This window comes from Branchiostoma floridae, chromosome 5, assembly GCF_000003815.2.
Source record: "Branchiostoma floridae strain S238N-H82 chromosome 5, Bfl_VNyyK, whole genome shotgun sequence".
In the NCBI taxonomy this organism is placed as follows: Eukaryota; Metazoa; Chordata; class Leptocardii; order Amphioxiformes; family Branchiostomatidae; genus Branchiostoma; species Branchiostoma floridae.
The window spans coordinates 17,837,256-17,862,786 of record NC_049983.1 but is presented as its reverse complement, the minus strand read 5'-3'; the positions used below and the strand labels follow the sequence as shown (position 1 = coordinate 17,862,786).

At 40.5% G+C, this 25,531-nt stretch overlaps 2 protein-coding genes across 11 annotated transcripts; one reads left to right on the top strand and one right to left on the bottom strand.

Annotated features, from left to right (window-relative positions):
• Positions 1-142: 142 nt before the first annotated feature.
• LOC118415345 (coiled-coil domain-containing protein 115-like) lies at positions 143-5,572 on the top strand. Its single transcript, XM_035819873.1, has 5 exons — positions 143-349; positions 833-936; positions 2,726-2,820; positions 2,988-3,215; positions 3,628-5,572. The coding sequence occupies exons 1-5, from the start codon at positions 239-241 to the stop codon at positions 3,738-3,740; spliced, it is 651 nt and encodes a 216-aa protein (XP_035675766.1). The 5' UTR covers positions 143-238; the 3' UTR covers positions 3,741-5,572.
• On the bottom strand, positions 5,251-25,531 carry LOC118415343 (5-aminolevulinate synthase, nonspecific, mitochondrial-like). 10 transcript variants are annotated; one of them, XM_035819862.1, is made up of 14 exons: positions 23,101-23,138; positions 17,859-18,040; positions 17,410-17,445; positions 15,273-15,380; positions 14,896-14,973; positions 13,453-13,617; positions 12,209-12,428; positions 11,320-11,504; positions 10,528-10,707; positions 10,064-10,228; positions 9,632-9,771; positions 9,034-9,162; positions 8,159-8,335; positions 5,251-7,859 (listed from the first exon to the last, which is right to left on the bottom strand). In XM_035819862.1, exons 1-14 carry the CDS (start codon positions 23,121-23,123, stop codon positions 7,704-7,706), a joined length of 1,944 nt encoding a protein of 647 aa, XP_035675755.1. In that variant the 5' UTR covers positions 23,124-23,138; the 3' UTR covers positions 5,251-7,703. The 10 variants fall into 10 exon arrangements, with proteins under 10 accessions (XP_035675755.1, XP_035675759.1, XP_035675756.1 ...); XM_035819866.1 differs by lacking the exon at positions 23,101-23,138 and adding an exon at positions 25,341-25,531 and having other exon boundaries at positions 7,691-7,859; XM_035819863.1 differs by lacking the exon at positions 23,101-23,138 and adding an exon at positions 21,554-21,691 and having other exon boundaries at positions 7,691-7,859.

Genomic DNA, 25,531 nt, shown 5'->3' with positions numbered 1-25,531 from the left:
GAGCAAAAACTACAACATATTCAATTTATAAATTTTATATAAATATAATTGCTATATTATATTGATATTTCAGCGTAACTTAGCTTATTTTCGATAAAAAAAGGGTTTCTTAATTTTACCTCCACCCTAAAATATTAGTAGAACTGTCTTACGGGGTCATTAGGTCATATTCAACTCACGGACGAGACGATCGGATTTTCGACGCTATTTTTCATCGTTTCTGCTGTGAATAACCAGTATGGACATATCTACGGTGTGTGAGAGACTGGATGAACTTATTGTTGAACTGTTTGACAAGTTGGAGGCTCTCACTGCGGCCAGGAAGAGAATGGACGATCATTTGAAGCAGGTTGGTAAAGGTGGGGAGGGGGGCGGGGTCAGGCGATAATTTTCAGCAGAGGTGTTGACATTTTTATGTAGCTTGTATTGATTTTCTGAATAGCATGAGTACAAGCAATGTGTTATATTGATAGTATGCTAGGCGTTTTAATTTGTCTGCTTGTAATACGTGTACATTTTATTTCGCAAAAAACTCATGAATAGAACGATTAATCATATGAAAATCAATATTATGATTGAAGAGAACTTGTTTGTTTGTATGCTACCTTCGCTAGAATGCTATGTTATTGGTAGCGTTTGTATGTGTGTATGTGGTTGAAAAGCATAAGTAGAGAAGGCCTGACGAATTGTATGGACAAGGAGGTTAAAAATCATGATATTTAAACTCCTTGGTATGGATTAGAACCTGGAACCTAAGTCAACACCCGAAGTAGCCATGATAAGGCCACTTTGCCACCCTTGGCTAACAATGTATTTGTCATTATTATTTCAGGGTTACTTTAACCTGGCGAAAGCTCGGTACTCCCTGGGTGTGAAGGGTGTAGGACAGATCCAGTATGCAGCCATCATGGAGCCGCTGGTTCATGTACATGTCAGGTAATTGTTGGGTTTACGGAAAAGGCTGGGCTGTCTACCTGGGCTGTCTACCAGGGCTGTCTACCTGGGCTGGCTATCACGTCAGGCTACTTGGACCTACGAAAGCCCATTGGGACAAAAGCTGTTTTAGCAGTAGGGGTTGTTTGTGCTCAGCGAAGAAGCTGTGTCTGAAGGATATGTGTGTTATTATGTGAATGAGTTGTGTGAAGTGGCAGTGTGTGAAGCAGCTGCGTTTGAAGGAGCTGTGTATGTAACATAACCAGAGGTTCTGGGTTCGAATCAGTTGATATGCCACCGATTTTGTACACTTGGGAAGGGCTCTTAAAAAGAGTACCTATCTTCGGTAATTATAAGGGTCCCTCAGATAGGGCAAATGACTTACGGAAAAGACTAGGGGTCCTTCCTTCCCAGTGTAAGTGGTTCAAAACCTTAAGTCCTATGGCTACACCTGGGGTAATTGCTGTCGTATTGAGGTCACGTTAGCACCGAATGGCAGCAGTTCTAGACCCTTGCATTTTACTTTACTTTATTTCAGGCTCTAACTGGCCCATAAGACACTTGGACAAACATGAAAAACATAAAATATGTACAACATTTTAGACCATCATGAAAATATTATGACTAAGTATAGAGGCGCCGGCAGAGATTGGGGAAGAAAGAATTGTGGTAAAAAGAGTCGGACCTGAGCACAGACTGCACAATGGTATTGGATGAATTGAAAAGCCTACTTACAAATGAATGGCACTGTTTGCGCCATCTGGCGTCGAAGGTATCCGTATTGTTAAATACAAACATTTCACTTGCGCTACAAGATCTAGGAAAATTCATTATCATACGGAAACAATTGTTGTAAGCAATGCGACATTTCGACAGAACATTCGAACGAAAAGAATTCAATTTTAGCAACGATTCAATTGTCGATCTTAATGTATGGCGTAGAAGGACCCTGACAGCCACTAAAGAATGGCTCCTGGACGCCTTTGACAAACTAACCACCAGTATTAAGACTAATCCAATCAGCCCAATAAATCGTGTTAATAGCTCTTCCCAACGGCACAAGATCGGTGGCATATCAACTGATTTGAACCCAGAACATCTGGGTTATTTAACACACACAATTGCTTCACACAAAGCCCCTTCACACACCGCTCCTTCAAACACAGCTCCTTCACATACAGCCCATTCAAATACAGTTCCTTCACACATAGCGTATTCATTGAGCACAAACAACCCTACTGCTAAAACAGTTTTTGTCCCAATGGGCTTTCGTAGGTCCAAGTAGCCTGACGTGATAGCCAGCCCAGGTAGACAGCCCAGGAAGACAGCCCAGGAAGACAGCCCAGCCTTTTCCGTAAACCCGTAATTGTTGCATGATTGATAAATTGCCAATGATGTATTCATGATGGAGCAAGATTATGTATATGGAACACTGCATAATTATTAGAAACTGTTGTTGCCTTCACTTACCCCTCTCTCTTTCTCAATCAATCAGTTATTCAAACAATCAGTCAAATGTTTTGACAAAATATTCAATAGATTGCATGGAACTAACTACTTTTTTGGAGCTATGTTGGTAAAAGACTCTGAAGCACAGGGCTGAATAATGCAGTCACTGTCTTGTTCATATGGTAATGATGGTTAAAATAAAAATGAAACAACAGAGAAAGCCTCAGAGGAGTAAAGCTAAAAGGCTGGCATCCAGGGAAATGATTGAGAGAGCTAAAAAGGCTGGTACCCAGGCTGAGCTTAATATAAATCCTCTATTGTATCTTCCATCTATATCTCACAGTGAAGAAGATAGCTGCAGCAAATTCAATCTAGACAGAATCATTCCCAACAAGTCCAGCTCTGGAGCTGCCAAGAAAGTTTCCTTTGATGACCAAGGTAAGAAATTCATTGTTTATTTTGAGAGATATGGGGATTGAAAGCTTCCTTAATTCATTTGAATTTCCCACTAAAGATTAGGTCAGAAAGACGAAACAGAATTAATCAGGCAATGTAATTAAAGCAATCTGTCTCTACATGTAATTAATTATAAATTCACATAATAGAAAGCAAGGTGCGCCGCAGACACACCGGCAGAGGGGATGAGGAGAATGAGGAACAGAGGGAGGGATCTGATGAGGAGGAGGATGATGAGGTTGCAGAGTTGAGCAGCGGTGTGGAGGATCTGGAGTTACATCAGGTCGTTGACCCCCACAGCCTGCAGGACCCCCTGAGGTGGTTTGGTATCCTGGTGCCACCCTGTCTCAGACATGGGCAACACAGCTTCTCCCAGGGTATGCCTTTTCCTTCTCCTATCTGCCATGTATTTACTTGACCATGTTGCAATTCCTATGTAAGTTGTAAGAGGGTGTTTGTGCATTGTTTACCTTTACTGCCACCTCTATCTCTATTATTAGGGCTTTTTTAACCTCCTTGTCAGTCCTTGATGTAGATACAGTCAAAGCTGTCCAAGAAAACCACCCAGGGAATCAATGAAATCTGGTCTATGTGCACAGGTGGGAAAAAGTGGTCATTTTGTCCAGATGGTCCTTATGTAGAGGTGATCATTTGTACAGGTTTGGCTGTATGTATATTGTATGTACAAATCTTTCCTCTACTCTTAATTCTTCCCATACAGTTATTACATATCAAGGCAACCATTGACCATAATGATAAACAAACATGTAATAATTTTTTCCCCTGCAGTTATAGCCATGTCCTGCCAGGTGGCCAGCCTGCAGTCCCAGATTGACCAGTTGCGACTGGAGTACCGCCAGCTTCTCCGTCAGAAACAGCAGCTAGTGCAACAATCTGCCTAACTCTACAATACACGGTCCTTTCATGTTGTTGCTCCTGTCCAGTAGTTTATATATAACTTATTTTCATAATTACATTCTAAGTACCGCAATCAATTCTTCCTACAGTACTTGACTTGAACTTCTCAGTTCTAAAAATGTCAATCTTACTTCTACATTTGTGTTTCTTTTTTATTTGTTGTGGCAAAAGTTAGGCATTTTTGGCACTCCAAGTTTTGAGTGTTTTTGCCAGAACTCTATGACATGTATACTAACATATTTATTAAAGCTACAAAAAAAGAGAGAACCACAACATACATTGTAGGTAGAAAAGAACAGATTGAAAATAGAAGCAAATGTGACTGGAGCAAACTTCCTGTTTTTAGCACAACACTGATGTTCCGGTATTACCTTTTCAGGCAACTCTATCCATTTTTCAATTCAGGTTTATTTTCTGAAAGAAAACAATGTTGCTCCTGTAGTGAGAATGAGAGAATGTAGAGATGGTGCCTGAAATGCTGAATGACATTGAATAATAAGTAAAATAATTTTCCAGCTTCAAATGTCATATAAAAATTAAATTCCCTTCCTATAAGAATTCTGATTTTTTTTCCACCACAAATAAAGGTGCGATTTTCTATTCAAGATGGAATAGGAATCTAGAAAATGACTTTCTCTACTTGAAACAACTGTTGTTTTTGTACTTATTGAATGTAGAAACTTGTGCAATATAATTATACTACCCATGTAATAAGTACATTTGTATATCATTTTGTCATACCTAGCTGTTTGACAGAGGTATTCCAAACAGGTCTTTTTTTTTGGTATTCCATGGGCTTCCATAGAATAGTTTGAGCGTGTCTGAAGTGTGCCCCTGTCTACCCCCCAATACCAGATTCAGATGTTGCAATTTATGCTCCCACAATTCCTGTCTTTTTTATGACACCATAGTTTGATTGATTGTGTGTGTTGTGGAGAACGCACATGTCATAAAAAGAAAGCAATACCATGTACATGTATTCTGCACCTCAGAATGTATTCAAATATGTATTCCGTTTGTTATATGGACCATATAAATTTAGTTTATGTATTGTGTTTATATGATTGTAATGTGTATGGCAGTCTTATTGTATTCGGCTGAACTACGAGTGTTGACATTCCTTTTTTGTATGCCTATTACGATAAGAAAATGCTTAAACTTGAACCAGTGCAGTAATGAACACTCCTAGGCCGGCTACTGAAGGATCTGCTTGGAGATTACAGTTTATGCACGTACGTATATGTGCTCATACATTTGTTTTCAAAAATAGAATTGGAACTAGTAGGAAATAAGACATACTTAGATTAATAAAAGTAAAATTACTCTTCAATCTTTTGAGATTGAATGTGATCAATCAAGGAGATGGAAAAAAAGAACCTCCATGGATCAACAAATCAGATGTAAAGCTATTTCTAGTATTAGAAACTTCAAAAGGTGTTTCACCTATCTTCTGTAAGCAATAATGACTAAAATAAACAACACAGCAGACTGTAGTTTCAGTTCCACATTCCTTCTTTATTGTGATGTCAAGTTTGCATGGGCCTGCCTTCCTCAGCAGACAATTTGTCCTCTCACATTCTCACAAACTCTGCTGGGAAATACAGCACCTCATTCACCAGCTGCAGATTCACCTGCATTTTAAGGCTGTCTTTTTCACCACCATAAATACTTTTCTTTTTTTTTCTTCTCATAAAAATATTCCAATTTTGAGAGTATTTGTGACTGGTGTTACATGATACAGTTGACATTTGTGAGGGTGACATATACACAATACTTTGTACCAAAATATACTTCCACAAACACGTATCCCAATATCTGTGCTTCATGTACAATTTTCATTACAAGAAAACAGTACATTTTGGACGTTTTCTTTTCCAAACTCAAACAATATCTTCCAAACAGCACACGTCTTCTATGCTCCTGCAAGCAAGTTCTTATCCCATATGCTTGTGCCAGATACATGTACTTTTGCATCTGTACTACTGTGTTCTTTCCAAAACAATCTTGTTCTGCATGTGTCTGTATCATTTTTGGCATCTCAGAAGCAGGGCTGTTGCCAGGTTTTCTTTTCCTTTCCCACTCATAGCTTGGCGGGCAATGTTGTTGACTTTCTTTGTTAAATCTGTCATTTTAAGCTTACGAAAACACATTTTCATTAATTTTATGTCAAGATGCTCAGAATTTTTTTGATCAACGGGGTGAAATTTTTGTCCCAACACACAATTTACCTGGATAGAGGGATAGGTTCTGGAGACAGCCCTGTTCAGACAACCACAACCTGTTGACAGTACAACAGTCATGTACAAATGTATGGATGGACCACAAATTTCAACAATGGCAAAAAAGTACTCCTGAAATGACTTTGTTTGACCCATGATGTTTGCACTACAACCACGGCCTTCTTTCTTGCAAAGCCTGCATTTTCTGCACTGCAATGATATTACCAACAGAATGAACCTGTGTGCAGCGAACAGATCTCGGCCGAGTCCTTATAGGAATGTGAAACCGTTCCTTGCTTTGCGTAACTGTCAGCATAAATTGTCCGGAGCATACAGGCAGAAAGGGGTTTGGAAGTAATGAATACGACTGGTCCCAAACCTTTCTAACTTCTTCAAGCCTCATAAAACAAAAGGTATTCAGTAAAAGTCAAGAATACCAGCCCTACTGAATACATTCTTGTTTTATGAGGTTTAAAGCAGTTAAAAAGGTTGGAATCTTACTTCAGTTTTACTTCAATGTTGGTAAAATTTATGTACAATGATGGTAAAATCTTGTGAAGCCCCTTCATTCTGCCTACAGGCCCCTCAGATTTATACTGACAGGTGCAGCTATCGCTTCTGCATTCAAACATGTTTCCTGCAACATTGCATCATTCTACACGGCTAGTGTTGGGTTATTGGGTTAAGGCACACACGATTCAAGGTAACCTGAAATCGCAAATATTTGCCAACTAGGAGTGTTTTGTTCTAATTCGAGACACGGTGCAGGAAGGGAATGATGACATTTGATAATGCCCGGATCTTGTGATTGGTAAACAGAGGTGAGGCCATGATATCCTTGGTGAGGCCATGAGATCCTCAGGTGATTCAAAGGGGGCATTACATTAGCAGAAATCCATTCTTACCAGAAGTGAATCTATCCAAAAGGAGCAAACTAAGTTAAAGGGTTCATCTATTTTGAAATTAGGGGGGTACTGTGGGAAATTTTGTTGCAAAATCTAAATGGCATTTCATTATTTTTTACTGTCAGGAAACGAATTTGAATGCAGAAGAAGCAGTTACTGTATCACCATCGCCGTTTTCTAGATTAGTTCCACTCTCGAAACTGGGAACATGATTTTTCCCGTCACATTATGGTCTTACTTGCCCAAGGTAAAGGATAGAAAGCTGAGGAAAAACTACAAGATTACTTTCAATATCATAATAAAATATTCATTTTCAGCCAATAGTACAGTCACCCTTCATTACATCTTACATGCCTACTGATTCAGATCACTAACTGTAATACACCAGGCATATGCAAATTGTGTGCAAGACAAAGATGTCACAAATGACTTGAATCTATTTTTCCATAATTGATGAGTAAATAATGACATGATTATCACTGACAAGCTACTGAGCTTTTTCCCAAAATCACCAAGCCATCAGCTAAACTGAATCCTTTATTTTCATTGCACCTAGATAATTATTTATCCTGCATCAGGCTGAAGCGATTAAAAACAATTACTAAAATTATATCTACAATATATATATATAGCTTTATTACGAGGATTCTCATAGTCATAATAACACCTTCCACAACTATCAAATTCCACAAGAAGGTCCACAAGAAGAAATAGCATGAAGTTTCTGATATGTTGAAAGAAGGTAGTGAGTTAATTCGAAAGGACAGAATAGCCGTGGGCAAGCCGATCGAGTGAGACAATCTGAAAATGGCGAGCTGTGGCGCTAGGCCTGTGCCGTCACGCGGTTGTTGCTCTGGGCGAAGTCGGCGAAGTACTCCTTCTCGCGAGCGGACATGATCTCGAAGTGGATGGGCATCTTGCAGAAGTGACACTCCACGTCCGAGTGCTTCTCGAAGGCCAGGTCGTGCTCCTTCCACTCCTGGGAGGAAATAAAACATTTTCTTTGTACACATGTATATTGACAACACTTTTTTACAACATTACATGATTCATGATCTAAAAATGAAAATGATAACCTAACTACTCGCTTATTTAAAAATAAGAGCAAACTGTTGAAATCATGTGAAAATACAATTCCATCTTAAGCTAACGAAACATAACTGGTAAAGAAAGAGACATTTCAACGAGGCTGTCTCCTGGACCCATCCAAGGATGGAAATTTGCTTATTGGGAAAACAAAATTTGCCTTTTACACTTAAAACAGTAAAGACCAGCAACCTTGGCCAAGGCATCCACAAAGTACTTCATCATCTCGGGGGTGTGGTGGGGGGATGGGGCGATGCGGAGCATCTCCTCACCACGCGGCACCGTGGGGTAGTTGATCGCTTGCACATAGATCTTATGCTTGGTCATCATGTCATTGCACACATCCGTGTTCTTCGCTGCATCACCAACCTGACAGCAAGGACAAAAAAATACAATAGCAACCGGTGCCGAACACAAAGATTTTTTTTGCGTCAATACATCATTAAGGCATACCATTAGGGCATATCATTAGGGCATATCGTTAGGATACATTGTCAGCGTACATCATTAAGGTACATCATTAGGGAGTGCAGTATCAGAGTACAGGGAGTGCAGTATCAGAGTACATCATTAGTGTACATCGTTAACATACATCGTTATTTTTTCAATTCTGCAATCCTTCACATTGCGTGCACATGTGAGCTCACAACTCTGTGATCACGATTTGGAATATCTTTCATTGTATTCAAGCAGTAAGATTGCTATCCACTTAACCCAGCAAGGCATCAACCAGGGTTCTAGCCAGTGTCCGTCCTTCCGTCATTTGACAGAATTTTGATGCTGGATATGGGCAAAAATTTTGCCCACTCCATCCACTGTGACTGACAAAAATCGGCATGTAAAGATATTAATTGAACCAAGCTGAGTCTACCAGTAAAATTAGCCCCTCAAAATAAAGAAATAGCATTTCAAAGGGTCTAGATTTCACAACGGGCCTTCCTAAAATTGTCATGCCTTCGACAGGATTTCCATTCAAAATCCTGGAAAAATATTTCAGGCTGCCTAGAACACTGGCATCAACAGTGATTGCTTTCATTGTAAGCTTGAGTTGTGCATGTAGAACTCACCTTGACAGGAATGATGTGGGAGGGGCAGTGGACCACAGGCAGCCCAGCATCCATCAGCATGGTCCGCATCAGTTTCACCGCACGCTGGTGTCCGCGGCGCAGCTGCACTCCTTCCTCGCTCTTCAGAATCTGTGGTCAATGTTATTCACACATTCATTCTATTGCATTTTCTTTTAGCTAAAATGCTCATTCGTATGATATAGTGGCAGAATTGGCAATTATACGATCGTGATCAGAGCCTCTGCCACGTATTACTATCAGGGGGTCTACAAGCACAACTAGCAGTACAGATGACAGTTCTCCCAGTAGAGATCCCAACCAAAGATTCCAGTTATGATCTCTACCATAGAATCACTGTTGCTGCCCAATAGCAATCTCTATCCAAATAATAAATATGTACAACAAATATCCATAGCATGCATTCAAGCATATTTGGTCAGATTTTCTTCACTTTGTCAGGGGGAAAAGCCTTGCTAGAAAGCATCAGATTTCTAGAATATTGAGCTAGTTAATAAAATATATGGAAAAAGTTATTTTCAGACAATGTCAATGCCGCACAAACATCACACAAAATCTTATGTTGCATGTTCCTACGTACCCTGACGGAAGCCAGTGCTCCGGCCAGCACCATGGGGGGTAGGGCCGTGGTGAAGATGAAGCCGGCAGCGTAGCTTCGTATCATGTCCACCAGGAGGGACGAACCCGCTATGTACCCTCCTATAAGGCCAAATGCCTTACCTGCAGAAAAACAGAGACATGTGAATGTTACTTTTCAAGCAGTGATTATTTTAGATAGGATGATAGGAGGACTTATCTGTATCTACATGTATGTAGTCCCTATAACCGCCCTTCTGCGTAACACACTAGCTTCGCAGGCATGCGGCGCAGCAGCAGCTGGTTATATTACACTGAACGACCCATCACACCTAACCAAGCTGGCAAGGCTAAATTGAAAGCCTTTGAAGTGTCAATATATTGATTCTAGAGCTTTGATGCAATAAGATTTGTGAAATTTCAGATGACTGCCTACCAAGGGTCCCAGATATGATGTCCATCTTGGGCAGGAGGCCATCGCGATCCCCTATACCGCCCCCACGGGTTCCGTACAACCCCACGGCATGGACCTCGTCGATGAAGGTGATGGCACCGTACTTGTGTGCCACGTCGCACAGCTCGTTCAGCGGGCACACAGCTCCTACAAAACAGATAACAACACATGTATTACTTCAACATTCAGACAACAAAGATTGGGCCAAACAGCAAAGAATGCATACATGTAGGTGACAAACTAGACACTCCAAAGTTGCTGTGAAAAATGTTTCTTACTTGACTGGCAGTGCAAGCTATTCGAGGTGCTGACCCATTTTTCAATAACTTTGGGTCATGACAATTTCAACATTGCATTCATTTTCTAGTAATTCTACAGATGGCATTCAACTTTAAGTGTCCCGTGTTATCAACAACAAAACAACATAAATCAAAAGTACTGCTTACCATCCATGGAATGCACAGTCTCGAAGGCAACAATCTTGGGCGTGGCAGGGTCTGACTTTTTCAGCAACTCCTCCAGGTGAATGGGGTCGTTGTGCTTGAAGATGAACTTGGGCTGGCCGCTGTTTTTTATACCTTGGATCATGGAGGCATGGTTACCCGCATCCGAGTAGATCTCGCATCCTGGAAATAAGATGAATGTAAATAAAGTGCACATGTAAACCACAGCTACATGTATTTCATCCAGGCTTCTGTTATGTATTCAAAGACAAAATGCGCTTCCTAAGGAGTGTAGAAGTGGAGGTCAAATTTCAGGTCAAAATTGTCCTCTACAGGCAGATTTCTGGGGTAACTGACTGGAAGTCAGGTCAAAGCTCCAAGAATATGCTATCTAATTTCCTGTCTTCAATTTTCAACTTCAAGTAACATGCATGTCTGTTGCCTTATGAGGGCCATTGGAGAAAAATACATTTGACAGCATCAGCAAGAAATTCAAAATAATGAATCAAACAAGAATTTTGCAAAAACTGTAAATATTTCAGCCTGATTCAGGGTTTATTCTTTAATACTGTAAAATTAATGCATTTCAATTCACTGGAATTTAATTTCGTGTTAGCAGGAAAGTGGAGTGTTCAAGGTGGTTTTAAAATTGTGGCAGTGCCATACAGTGTAGTCACATACTGTAATGGAAAAATGTTCGCGGTTGTTTAAAGTTCGCGGTAAGACTACCTTTCAAAAACTGCAAACATAAAACCACCACAAACATTCCTGCATTTCCAGTATGTTCGTCCTCACCAGGTAAAGCCCTGGCCAGGGTGAAGAGGGTGGAGTCGTTAGCGACGTAGCACGAGGTGAAGAGAAGCGCAGCCTCCTTCTGGTGCAGGTCCGCCAGCTCGTTCTCCAGCTCCACGTGGTACATGCTGTTTCCAGAGATGTTCCTGGTCCCACCGGCACCCGCACCACGCCTGTTTACCGTGTCACTGGAAAGGTACAACATGACTGGTCAAATTTCTCATTTTGTTCTCCAGCTCCACATGGTACATGCTGTTTCCAGAGATGTTCCTGGTCCCGCCCGCACCCGCACCACGCCTGTTTACCGTGTCACTGGAAAGGTACAACATGACTGGTCAAATTTCTCATTTCGTTCTCCAGCTCCACATGGTACATGCTGTTTCCAGATATGTTCCTGGTCCCACCCGCCCCCGCACCGCGCCTGTTCACAGTGTCACTGGAAAGGTACAACATTACTGGTCAAATTTCTCATTTTGTTCTCCAGCTCCACATGGTACATGCTGTTTCCCGAGATGTTCCTGGTCCCACCCGCCCCCGCACCGCGCCTGTTCACAGTGTCACTGGAAACGTACAAACATCACTGTTCAATGTATGTAAAATTGTGTATATAAACTTATAAGACTCATTAGGACTTTCTGAAAAGAAAGCAAGTTAATTTTACTGGACTAATATAGTTATAAGATATATAACAGGCTTTCTTTGTTTAGATGACAAGACTTGTAACTTGAATTCTGGGGAACATATTGGAAGAAGATCAATCCTAGGTTAAACTTCTCCCTGCTGCCTATGCCCGTCACGGTTTACTCACGCCAAACGGTTACTCTGGTAAGCTAAAGGTTAGAGACCATACACGTAAAAAACAGTAACTATTAGTATTACATTGTGTACTTACACGATGGTCTCCACCACTTTTGGGTGCCTGCTCATGCCCAGATAGTCGTTACTGCACCACACGGACACGTCTTCCCCAGGATGACTCCCCTCGCTGTAGTTCTCGGCAAACGGGAACGGGGCACGCCGGTTCACGCGCTTGAACACACGGTAGGTGTGGTCCTTCTTCTTCTTCTCAATCTCCCCCTTCAGGAACTTGTCGTAGTTGAATGTTCCATCGCCTGAAGGAAACAATGAGACAGGGTTGTAAGGTTTATTGTATGACTGTGACTTTATTTGAATTTCAACAGTGACAATACAATGTGGGCAATAGGCAGCTAAGATGCTGATATTGTGACCACATACAAATGTACATCCATGTATACATATATGGTACAAAAATTAACAAAGCTGAAATGTTAATTGTATTTACTGTTAATGTTGAAATTTTTCAGTTAGTTTAATGTTTTGTGTGGTTTATGGTAGTAAGCTCTTCACTGAAAACTCAAAAGCAAGAAATGTCTTGTTCTGTCTTCTGTCCACCTATCCCCTAGCCCGTCTCTCTATCCTGATTAACTAAAGGCACTTACAGCACCAATTTGATGCAAAAGATCCCTGAATGAGCTTTCTTCATCACAGAAGGGAACAAAACACAATTGTTAAAGACTAAAGGTTGTTGAGTGTGGAACTACTCATTAGAAGCAGGAAGTTACAGTAAGAGCATTATTTCTGAGTCACAAAAAGAGATGCAATTATGAGAATAAAAATAGATGGCATCATCTTCTTTATCATGTTTTACAAGGCCACTGCACCTTAGGCAAAAACTGCACAAATCTTTTAGTTAATGTAAAATTTTCAAGGTATTGGGTGAACAAGAATGACATCATTGCAGTACACAAATGGGTCTTTGTATACCCAGAGCTCGAAATACCCACTAGCACAGTTACAAACACAACTAGCTTTTGCTTGGCGCAACCTGAAATTTTGCAGTTTGAACACCGCATTTCCCCCACTTATGTGCATAAGCTTTTGTATTCATTCCTTGATAAGGAAAAACATATTATTACGGAGTTACATGTAACTGAAAGAAAAGATAATTGATAAGTAGCTGATTTGAAGAAAGTCATAACTTGGAAGTGGGGCAACCTGAAATGTTGACTTTTGACTCCGATGCCGCCTGGGCAACCTGGGTGAAAAAAGGATTTTGAGCACCGTATACCAAAATGATCACCAGCTAATTCATGTCTGAAAAACGAGATGTCAAACCTTTCAGGGGTCCCCTCGGCGTGTCAACTTTCTTGGCCGTCGCTTTCTCCACATTCTTGTCGGCCGCAGGTGGCAGCACATCCGTTGCCGTGGGAACAGTCGCAGGCAGCGGGGAAGCAGACGCAGCCATCTGACGGATGACCTCACCAGAGAACGGGCATTTCTCTGAAATTACACATACATGTAGGCCATTAATCTTCAGTCCGCTAAGGTTGCCATTTGTTCTCCAAATTTGGTATGGTTATACAGTAAGCCGGCTATTAGAAGGTCAGGATTAACGGTTACACAATAGCATCGGTAGTATTTGGTATACAAGATTTCTGGCATATTAAATCTATTCTTCCTATCAAGAAATCAGAACTATGAAAATAATATCATAAATAGTTCAAATATCACTTGAATCAAAAGATGGACTTACTCCGACAGACACACTTTCTTATTGAAAGTGACTCACAAGGTTAGCAATTCACAAAATACTAAGCAAGGTACAAAATATTCAACAGTAAAAACATCAAAAAGATGATGGCATGAAGTAACTTTTGTTTTTAGGAACCCTTGCTTTTCTCAAGCTGCATCTTTCCTCATTCATAGAATCATACAAACATGTTTTAGGTCAGACCATTTTTCACCTAATGACAGAAAAGTCAATCTGCTTCAAATCTCTTAATGTAGTGCTTAGCACAGAAAAGGGTTCCTTAACACCATTAACCACTTTGCTGACTCACAGTTTTAGTGCCTATGGGAAAACTATAATCTTCTTTCTGAATTCTACAGAGATTTTCCCCACGCAATGTTGTTTCAACTTCTGAAGCAAACTGTTAGGGAGGACACAATGTCATTGACAGAGCATTCATTCTTTTGCTTCCTGATAAATTTCAACCAAGCACTCACACAAATCTATCATCTTTAGATAATATGGATTGTAACATTCAAACTGATTCATCCAAATGTTCTTGTGCCACCTTGGAAAATTCCCTAGCCTCCTGTGGTCTGTTAACCCCCATGCATAGCCCCATTATCTACTGCCGGAGATAATTTTCAGGGGTAAGAGGATTAATGGTTGTCTTTGTGGGAATTCTTCCAGCTGTGGCAAAATGACAGTCCCTGAGCAAGCCAGGCAAAGGAATATAGTACTATTTTCTTAATATATAATTCTTCTTCACTAATCATAATAACATAATTTTATCATATATACATTCCTTCTATATTTCATTCTATTTTGAATTTGCTTTCCTGTTAGGCATGGAAAGGTCACTCTTAAGTGATGTGCTATACGTGTAACATGAAATGTCAAACTAACAGCGTAACATGGTATGGCATTTCATGCTTCCTGCTGGGGTAAGGTTGGTAAGCTTCCGTTTCAATAAATTCAAGCAAAGCTCCAATATTACAGTTAGGTTTCTAAAGTTAACTTTTGATAAGAAAAGGTTAGCACTGACGTACCAGGTATGCCGTCTCCTTGCGGCTGATTGGCCACAGAGAGGTCAGCCATCTTCAGGGCTGCATCAGAATTCGGGCCGTCTAGAAAAAGGAGTCAGAAAAATCTTACAACTCTAAAAAAACCTCCACATCAAATAGATCCGCATTTGTAGGCAGCTTGTACTTTTCATTACATTTTACAAGCTTAGTGCGTTATAAGGTAGTTTCTTGGGGATGCAATACATATCAGCCCTACAGCTATGACTATGACTAAACAGTCCTATACGAGAATGGCAGTCTCTGCCACATAGCGCGCATATGTAAGCTAAGGCAGGTCTGTTGCAAAGTTCTTGTAGTCATGAAGCAAAAGCATTGAAATGTTGAAAGATTCTGATGCTGACCTTGCTCCTTGGTGTGGATATCCTCGGTGGTGGCAGGGTTAACCTCCCTGATGCACTTGGTGCCTGCCAGGAAGGGACACTTGCTGGGACCTCCATCGCTCTCAGCGCCTGTCAACAAAAACGGAAGAAAAATTAACACTTATATAAAGCATTTTTTTTTGTTCTATCAGCGAATCTTCTGGTACTCTCTCCTTTGAGATACAGACATTTAAAAAAGAGGATCTTTAAACATCTGTAAATGCTGTAAATGTTTTTAATTAGTGAATCATGTACCGCATGATTCACTGAAATGCAAATAGGGACACCAACATGGCGGCAAGCACAGCAAAGTCATCATAAGAAAATGCCCTACAGGCATGTGGGGGAGGGGGCAAACTGTTAAGCCATTCCCAAGGAAAAGCCTGAAGAACTTAATGTGGTAAGTGGTAACCACTTAAAATGACATTTGAATGAAAAAACCTATATCGCTAGTATACATAGCAAGAACTTCGTAGAAATATCATTGACAAACTGGTACACCTAGCAGTCACTTCGACATAAGTAGTACAAATTTACAGAACTCCTTGTGAGAAATCCATCCAAATGTCACAACCATTAGTAGCAGGGTTTTACCTTTGCAGGTATCTCATGTTACTGTCTGGGTCTGCACAACACAGAGCTTGAACGCACAACACCAGCATTATCGGATTGAAACAGAGTTACAGAAAGGACGCCAGACGGTAAGCCCCCCGCTGTAAACCCATTAGCGTAAACCTGCAGACTTCAGTACCGACTTAAAGGTCACCGTTTGGGGAGAGAAACTAGAGCGACATAATGCGTAGCGCGTGTCATGGTGACCAGCGTAACAACACGAGCAGACTGAGGTCAGTTAATGTTCATCAGCTTTTGGGGGCCTTCTCGTGACCTTACTGTTGGTAGTCATCTTCTACTACCCAAACCAGAACAAAAATACAGTACTTCTGATTGTTTACTTTTTACTGGAAAAAAACTAATGATCATGATATACTTTCATTAATTCATGCTTGGGATTCTGGAGATGTAGCAGTTTTATCACTGTATTTCATCAAATGATGTAATTTTTTTTTCAGTGTGAAGTTTTAGATCATCATGAACAATTTCAAAGAGTGGACACCTGTTCATTAGACATTTTTTTTGTTCTTTTTTCCTGTTTGAATTGAAATCCTTGTTTTTAATACAAACATCTGGAATTTGACAAGCTGAAATAAAACAGCATCAGCATTAGAAATCATACATTACAAAGAACAGATCAGGATGAATTTTTCCAGGCCAATGAGAATGAGCCATGAAACATATCTGTCCCAGAAAAGCAAGGCTAATTAACTGGAAGACTGGCGGAATTCTACACTTTGATATGCTCATAATGAATTCTAGACTTTGATATGCTCAGAATGCAGTAGTGTACACTTCTTTTGGCAATTATAAAATAAATAGCCTGGAGTCTAGCCTTGTCTTGCTTTTGTTAGCTCATCAAGCAGTCTCTCCATGTCATTAACAGCTGAGCAGAGCAATTTGGTTCAAGAGGATGGAAGCTGCAGATGACTGGATTAGGGGCTACATACAAACAATATGATACCACATGTATCCTTCAGTAAGAATGTCCTTCTCAACAAATTATGACATTTATCTTCAACATACATGAAATTCTAATCTGTGCTAAGAGACTAAATTACAAGCAGAAAAATGACTTTCCAAAAAATATTCCTGGTAAAACGAAGTGACAGAAATTTACCAGGACTTTTAGCAGAATGTGTTGTGCAACTTGAGTTTGCCTTTGGCTTACAGAAACTAGCCGCCTTTCTGTGTTTCTCTCTGTAAATGTCAGCTTGAACGTCATTTATCCGGCAAGCTGCCGTGCTGAGCCACTTACTGTACACTGTCAGAAATCATGGCTATAACAAGGTAACCTGACCTTATAGTAACTGTTATACACGTATGCTGTACAAGTGAAGAGTGAAAAATCAGTTATGAACCTCATACATGTATAATTGAACACACTTAGAGACACATTGTACCAAAGAATAGTGAATTTGGCCCGGATAATTTAATGTGATTAAGGACTTTGTGTGTGCTTATTCAGTTGTTGTTAATATGATGCAGAGAAGATTCAAGAACATACGTGTGACGGGACAAACTAGCGTTTCATCCGTATCTTCTGAACACAGAAACACAGAAAAATAAACATCATACAGATTACAGTAACCATGAAGTGAAGAACACAGCCAGAGAAACAGAACTTTTTTTCCCATGTTTGGCATGCTTGTTTGGTAAAACCCAGGGCTGTCTCCAGGACCCATCCCTCAATCCCAGGAAAGAGATTGGCTTCTTGGGACGGGCAAAAATTTCTCTGTCTGTCCACAAAATCTTAACACAAAATTGATGAAAATGTATTTTTGTAAGCTTATCAAATACCAAATTCAGCAACGAAACTTAACAACATGGGTTAAAAACAATGAGTGGTATGGAAAAAAATTCAAAGCTGGAAACAGCCCAGGGCAAATGTGAGCGAAGAAAAGTCTTTCAGTTTCAAAGAAAGGTCACTTAGTAACAGATCATCTGATGACTTACCTCCGGAACTCATGGATGAAATGTGTCGAGCCATCACGTCGCCCATGATGGGGCACTTCTCCGCGTACGGCACGAGGGAGGCTCCCGCCCGCCGCACGAAGCTGATGGGGAGGCGCGTCAGGAAGGGGCAGCGGAGCGCTGTGATCCCGGCCATGGTGCAGGTCCGCAGGATGAAGCCTCGACTGCGGACAAACAGAGAGAACACCATCGTGTTAACGTCCCACCTCCTTCTACGAGACAATTACGACGTTAAGATGACGGCACGGCGCAGAGGCAGAACGTTAAGGCACGGCTAGCTCGTCTGAAATGGAAGGTTGTCACGACACGGTACCACCGTGGATCATCCCACCCAATCGCTTTCCTCCTTGATGTGTTACCACGGCAACATGGTTTCTGTCCATAACCCAATTCACCGTCACATTGTTTGCTGCGAGCTGATTCGCTATGGTCACTACCATAAGAGGCTCTGCAAGGGGTTGGCGCATGCACGGCTGATTTTTATGTCTTTATAATATATCTATATTTACTATATATGCAGAAATTAAGAGCACTGACCTTACTTAAACTCTATCGTAAACGACATAGGAGCAAAATATGATGACGGCAAAATCCTTAAATGCATTTTAGTTCTCAATGTATTTCCTGTCACCCATTGGACATTAAAGAACATCCATTGTCAAATTAGATTTTTCACACAATATTGTGTTGCAGACCTTAACTCCTTACAGCCTAACCCAATAACCAGTACAAAAGGTTACCTCTGACTCTGAGTCAGCAGATTGGAGGTTAAATTGAACATCTTCTCTTGAGTACTAGTACAGGTAGATCTATCCTTATGTAGCTTAAGTAACAGTTGATTTTACTATGTATATACATGTTAAGGTCCTATTCCTTCCTTGGACCAATAATTGTATGAAAGGAAACTGTGTTCAAAGAGATTGCCAAGAGGCTGGCAATGCAATAAATGAAAATCCTTTTCATAATAGACGGTAGAAAATTCGATTTGAATGTTGCAAATGTGAACAGTGCCTAAAACACCTTAGGCACTAGTACTTCAATCATATTTTCTTTTTTAGAACCAGCAATATAAAAGAAGGAAGCTGCATCTTGAAAACATTGATTAAGGAGAATTAAGGCTATTTTACAGTTATAGAACTTGTACAATAACACATCACATCAGAAAGGGCTTACTGGACTGGATAAAAGGAAGAAGATTGAAATATTATCTTGATGCTGCGCTTGCTTACAATATAACAACCAAACAAAATGACTGACACGCCGACGGAAGATGAGACATCCAGGTAATAAGATATGCCAAAAAGCAGTTACTCAAGCAACTTGATATGATTTTGGAAACGGTCAGACATTTCAACTAGCATCCACTAGTTTTCATCAGTGACACTAAAGTGATCTGGAAGAAACTGGTCTTTTACATCCTAACTCAAATTGTCCTCATTCATGGTTAGGATATAAAAGACCAGTTTCTTACTGCTTTTTGGCATAAAATGACTGACAACTTAAGAAATAAGTGTTTTACTGTTACTTTTCGCAAAATATATACCGATTACCTAAGTTTCTATCCAAAATTTTAGAAACTCATAAACAAGCAGTTTCAAGCAGGTGTAAATGATTTCTTGAGACACACCGGTAGGAAACAACCTACAATGTAAGTAACATAAGATTCTAGATTATGAAAGTTACAGACAGGGGCATGTAGAAAAGACAAGACTTACATCATATAGAACCGAGATTCAGTCCACCACAAAAATCCTCATGAGCTATGCTGCCTTTCTACTAAGACGCACCCTTGGCCACTGAAATGTGAGAACGTCTTGCCACTTTTAGAAGGAGTTTCAAGTAAGCGTCTTGAAGGCGCCCTCAAGCATAGGGCAGCACATAGAGACTCTGTTACTAAACAAATATGTCTCGCACCATAGCCCTCAAGAGTGGAGGCACTACTTCTTGTTCTGCTGTTTTTGCAGCTGATGATCCACATTAATACTTGATTATACGGATGATAACCCCTGGAGCCCCAATAATCATTCTCACTGAATTTTTTTATCAGAATCAATGAGACTGATTTAGAATTTTAGATAATACAAGATCACAGAAGTATATCATCGAAAGACAATGTGATCTAATAATTTTAGTACAAAAAAAACATACGTAACTGGATAGTTCTCTGTTACTCCAGGGTAACATTCAGAAAGGTCCTTGTAACTCCATGGCATGTACTTAGGCCAAATTTGTAAGGCCCAGAGAAAACACCTTGAACACTTGAATACACTAATGGCATTACTAAGCAACTTTCCATTCAAATCAAGACTTTTGAATGCCTTATGATGCATAAGAAGATTAGAACGCTTTGGTACAAACCTCAGAAGCCTTCCTTTGGAGTGGAAAAATGATCAGGCATTTACTTTGCTGTGCTCATTCCAATTCAGGACAGCAAAACAGCAGGCAAAGACTAGAAGTCTACGTGACCAGCAGCACATCTACATATGGGAGTTACAAATACCTCAGGCAGACACCCCAGGGCCATGTCAGTAGTTCACCAAGATGAAAGGAGCCATAACGATCTTGGATTTCAATCCTTTTCTTACTCAGTGTCATGTTGCCTACTATTTTTTCAAGACAAACAAAAAATCATAATGCAACCTCTGAAACCTGAAATCTACAATTGAGGATTGCAGGTGTCAGGTACACAATTGGATTTAACAACTTGCAAATTTGCAGCCTGAAAATCCAGGCTTGGTGCTGTGCATTTAGTTGTGGTAGCATAAATCTGTGGATTCTTAGCCTGGATGCCAGACTATTTCCAGGGCCCATACAGCACAATTCCTTGGCTCAAGGGCCAACATGTCCCCAAGCAAATTCTACAGCAGGCTCCCTGAGTTGGACCCTGCTAAACCCTGCACTATACAAATGTGTAGATATCATTGAGATCATCAGGCTGAGGTCTCATGTTAGTGGCCCGGTTCTGTGTTACAACCTTTCTGTCAAGAATCAGTTTTTGCCACCACCAAAGGGGCCTGCAGTCTAACCTGCAGTCAACATGATTTTTTTTTTAAATTATGGGATTGCAACAACATATGATACATCAATAAACACGTAGGATAATAATACATTATATAACCTACAAAGCTGAAGCAAAATATCATGCAAAATCTAAATAGTAGCATCATAAAATATAATCATCCGAACAGTGGATTTCAACAGTTTATCACCAACATCCATGACAAAATCCATGTTCTTGGTGCTTCAAAACATACTTGACAAATGATATTTACAGCAGATTTATAATAAGAAAGAAGTGAAACAATAGCAGCATTATTGATGTGATTAAAAACAACAAAACATAGATATTTGACTTCTTTTCAGATTCTTTTTTTCGTAAATCTGGACTGATTCAACAAGCTTGATTCGTTGTGGAATACACATGTACATTATGCAACATTACAAATGTAAAATGTCCAATTCCAACAGTACTTTGAAAAACCATTTTACTTGTGTTAGCTGTGCTACAAAAACCCAAGCTGCATAAAATACAACATATTCTGAATCTGAATGGAGCAGAACTTGAATCTTAAAGGAAACTGCTCCAATCAAAGAGCCAATTACAAACTACAATTTGACTGGTTCCCTAAGTTACGAGTGAACATCAGGCATTTATCTTTAAGAAAATGACATCTTACCTTAGACATGGTAGGGCCATTATTCTGAAAAGAAGCCCTTGTACATAGGCTGGCTATTCTACTGGTCATATAATGACATGTTGGATAATGGTCCTAGCTGGACGTCAGAGGCCCACGTCACTGATATGTAAGTGTTATCATATGGTACTGACAGGCTCTTTATGGTAAATTTGTAAAGGATGTTTGTCAATGGTTGTGCCACAGTGCCAGTTATCATAATGTATCTTGCTACCTTTACTGAGCCCAAGGTCTATTTGCTCAGAGAAATTCCATATGTGTGCGCCACTGAGTTCTCTATCAAGGCCAAGGTCTCTAATCAGAAGAATGTAAACCACGTGCTGCATGAGTGTGAAGATGGTGTGTTATGCCAAAGGACAGTTATACCGTCTATATAGATACAGATACGTCAAACATTTCAATGTTGTTCTAGAGAGTTGGAGGACCAACACAGAAAGACTGATACAAGGAGACCAAATTCAGTTAAATGTTGCTGGAAATAAATTACTCTCACAAGTCAATGAAAAGATATGTGATTCACTTTCAAACACACCTTATCAGGGCTGTGTAGTTTTCCCTAACTAACAACACAGCAGACTAACACAGATACTGTGATAAAGGCCTGCAATTCATCCCAACCTTTCTAGGAGGCACTGCTGCTCAGGTCCAAGCAGGTGATGTAATGAGAACCTGTTGTGTAAAAAGCTATAAATAGCCTATCAACCTCTAGAGCCAGGGCAGGAGATAATGTAGGGCCTAGTAGCGATGCGATGGTTCTTTGTAAGGAGAGCATTTGTTTCAACTCTACATCAAGTGTGTCACCTGCCTCTGCTCATTATTTCTTCTTTGCCCAAGTCAATTTACCGCAAAATTGAGATCTGAGGCCCAAAATCTGCACAGTGCACAAACAGAGTTTAAAAGTAAGTTGCGCCAAGCAAAATGTGGCTGCACTGCGCAAGTGCCCCAGTGGGTATTTCGCAAGATGTTCCCACAGATCTCAAAGGTCCCCCTTCTATGCAAACATCCTTATCATCAAAACACACCTGATTTCACACACTTATTAACTGAACAGATGGACAAGCATTCCTTTAATAGACTGTGATACAGTATATTATGCAGATTGAGAATAAACATTTCGTCAGACGGACTGGATTTCTCAGAAAGAAATCACAAAACACAGTTAAACCTGTCCAGTGGGGAGCTGGGGAAAAGCAGTCATTTGAACAGCTGGTTGGCTTGAAGTTGAACATCAAGTAACCAATGCCCAGAGGCAACAGTCACACCAGTACAGGTGACAACCTCTACATAGGGACGACCTAGCCAATGTTACCATTTTTCCATTGGCACAAGCATTTACAATCCTTTCTACATTGACTACCTGTCCACATAGACCAGATTTTATCAGTACCCTGAGTGGTATTCTTTTGAAGTTTTGACTGCAAATGAAATGTAAATGTTAAATGTGACATACCCCGGATATATAAACAACCATCACCATGTGTCCACATTAAAAAAAATGCCAGGTTGAAGACAAATTGAACATATCTTACCAAACCGGTGACCACAGAGGCATGTTGTAAGTCTTTATCAGTTGGTCAACAAGGCTACCTGTAACTTCAGATGAGCCTAGGAGACACCTTACGTGTCAATGATAGTCTTGTACACACATCCCTTCGTTCTCACAGAGATTTCACATCTCGATCACCCCATTGGCTGTCCTTAGCAAATTGCCCAAGACGGTCTCATCCCTGCATTACTCTAAAACTTTTTAGTAAAAGAGTATGTACACACATAATCCAATGGTACAGTCTAACTCAGGTATGAGACCAGAACAGTCCAAAGATTCCCTTAGCCATCACTCACTTATGTGAAATCACTAGTTAAAGCCCTGATTGGACAACCCAGTAATCTAATTAAATAAACTATTCATGTTCATATGCTAATTTTGTCAGCAGGTGTATGTAGAGTCAATCATTCTTGTGAACATGTTTTTGTATTATCTGACATAGGAACATTTTCAACTTTCTCGACAAAAGCTTTGACAGTGGGGACTAGTTATTCTCCAAGCGGAGGTTGGGTTGTGGAGATAGTAGTGGTCAGGGTTTTTACCGGCTCTGAGGCAAGTCACGCTCCTCCACAGCGTCCTATTAAATCGTGTTATTCCACTGAATATGCGTGTGAGTCTTTTTGCAATACATTATACGGCCGCATGGTGGCCACTGGCATCTGGGATTCTTCTCAAAGACAGTCCTGGGACAGAGAACGCATTCCTGGGGCGAATCATGCTGAGAGGAGCTAAGTGTCCCGGGAACGTGATCTGGCGGAGAAGGCCAAACGCGCCGCCGTGCAAAACTCCCTTCCGTGACATAACTCCCTCTCGGCAATGTAGAGGGATAATCTTAACGCCCTTACAGCGCCACCAAATCAGGTACATTCTAAAACTCCCTTTGTTATAACGTGCCACTATTGTGGTGCCCTAAATAGTAAACTTGCGACCAGTTTTGGACCCGGTAACTGTAAAAATACTCAGGCTGTAGAAACGCACGTAGTGGCGTGCGCTCACAACTTACGATTTTCTAAGGCTTTGAGACAAACACAAAACAAAACAAAACGACAGCTGTGAATTCCATAGAGTTTATTCAATTCAGCTTGAGGTGGATTGTGAATAAGCCCACGATCTCAAACCTATGGCTTCTTCACGGCGCTGGGTACGAGCGTGGAGGCAAGTGAACCAGTAAAAATCCTGACTACTACTAGTACTAGTCATTATTCTATATTCTTGATGGGTTTTTATATCCTACCACATCCAACTACCTCTCGATGTATCTCCTCAAGTCCAAGCTGATGTCAGAAGGCAAAATCTCAAAATCCCCATTTTTTGTTACAGAAGACTCTTCAGTTAGGAATAACTTTACAAATTTTGCCTGCCGACATCTCCTTGGAGATTCAAATGACGTCTAGAAATTACATTATTCAGACCAGTGTTCGGGAATCACAGTTCCAAAGAAACACAAATACCCTCATTGTTGGTTTCTTAGAAGCATTAGCTACACTTCCTGCATACTGCTCAGCAGTGCCTGGCACCAGCCCAATCATGAGTAGGCACTTTGCAACAAGGAAGTCAAGCAAAAGAAAGGGCCAGCAAAGCTAGCAGCAACTAGCATTCTTAAAACCAAAATATCAACAAGGAGTTGAGATGTAATTGCTAGGCTAGCATGGTTTACAGAGAACAAATAAACGGGTGTGTGAAAAATGTCACCATTCGAGATCGTTTATGTATTAAAATACACGTCATTGGTGGGTGTGTCCTCAACCAGGTGAGATCTAGATCTAGAATACGTCATAAATTGTAATATCATTTCGTAACACTGAAAAAGCCACCTGCAAATAAATAAATCGTTGTTTTCTTCTCTTTCTTGACACATAAAAAACGATACACAACAGCTGGAACACATCTAGAAACATCTCCACAAAAGTTCAAGGCGAAAGTGACACCCGGTTTCTGGAAGTGACCGAGAGGTCACCTCGTTCCAGGGACGTGACGGAGGTTCAACTGTTGCACAAATCAACATATTTTCTACAATATTTCCCTCTAAAATGGATACATTGCTATCTAAGATATTTGTCAACCTGATCGGTGTCACACACTTCCCAGAAATACTCTATTTGTTACTGTAATGTTCACCAAAACTGTACAACCATAATAAACAGACGACCCTGGGCAGCCGGCAGGTCGTCTTGACAGCAAGTCGCCGGAAAAAGCCAAGAAAATCGCTAAAGTCAGACTTACCTTGAATACTACAAAGGTTTTTGGTCAGTAATTTCACACTCTATGTCTTCGAAAATGCGTCAAGATCACACAGTGACAAGTTGGGGCGTGGATGTGCCAAAAATTAGGGGTTTTTTCTCCGTTGTCCTTCCCTGAGGACGAACGAGTCGTGCTCTGTTGTAAAACTGGCTTGCTTACGTCATATCTGTTCT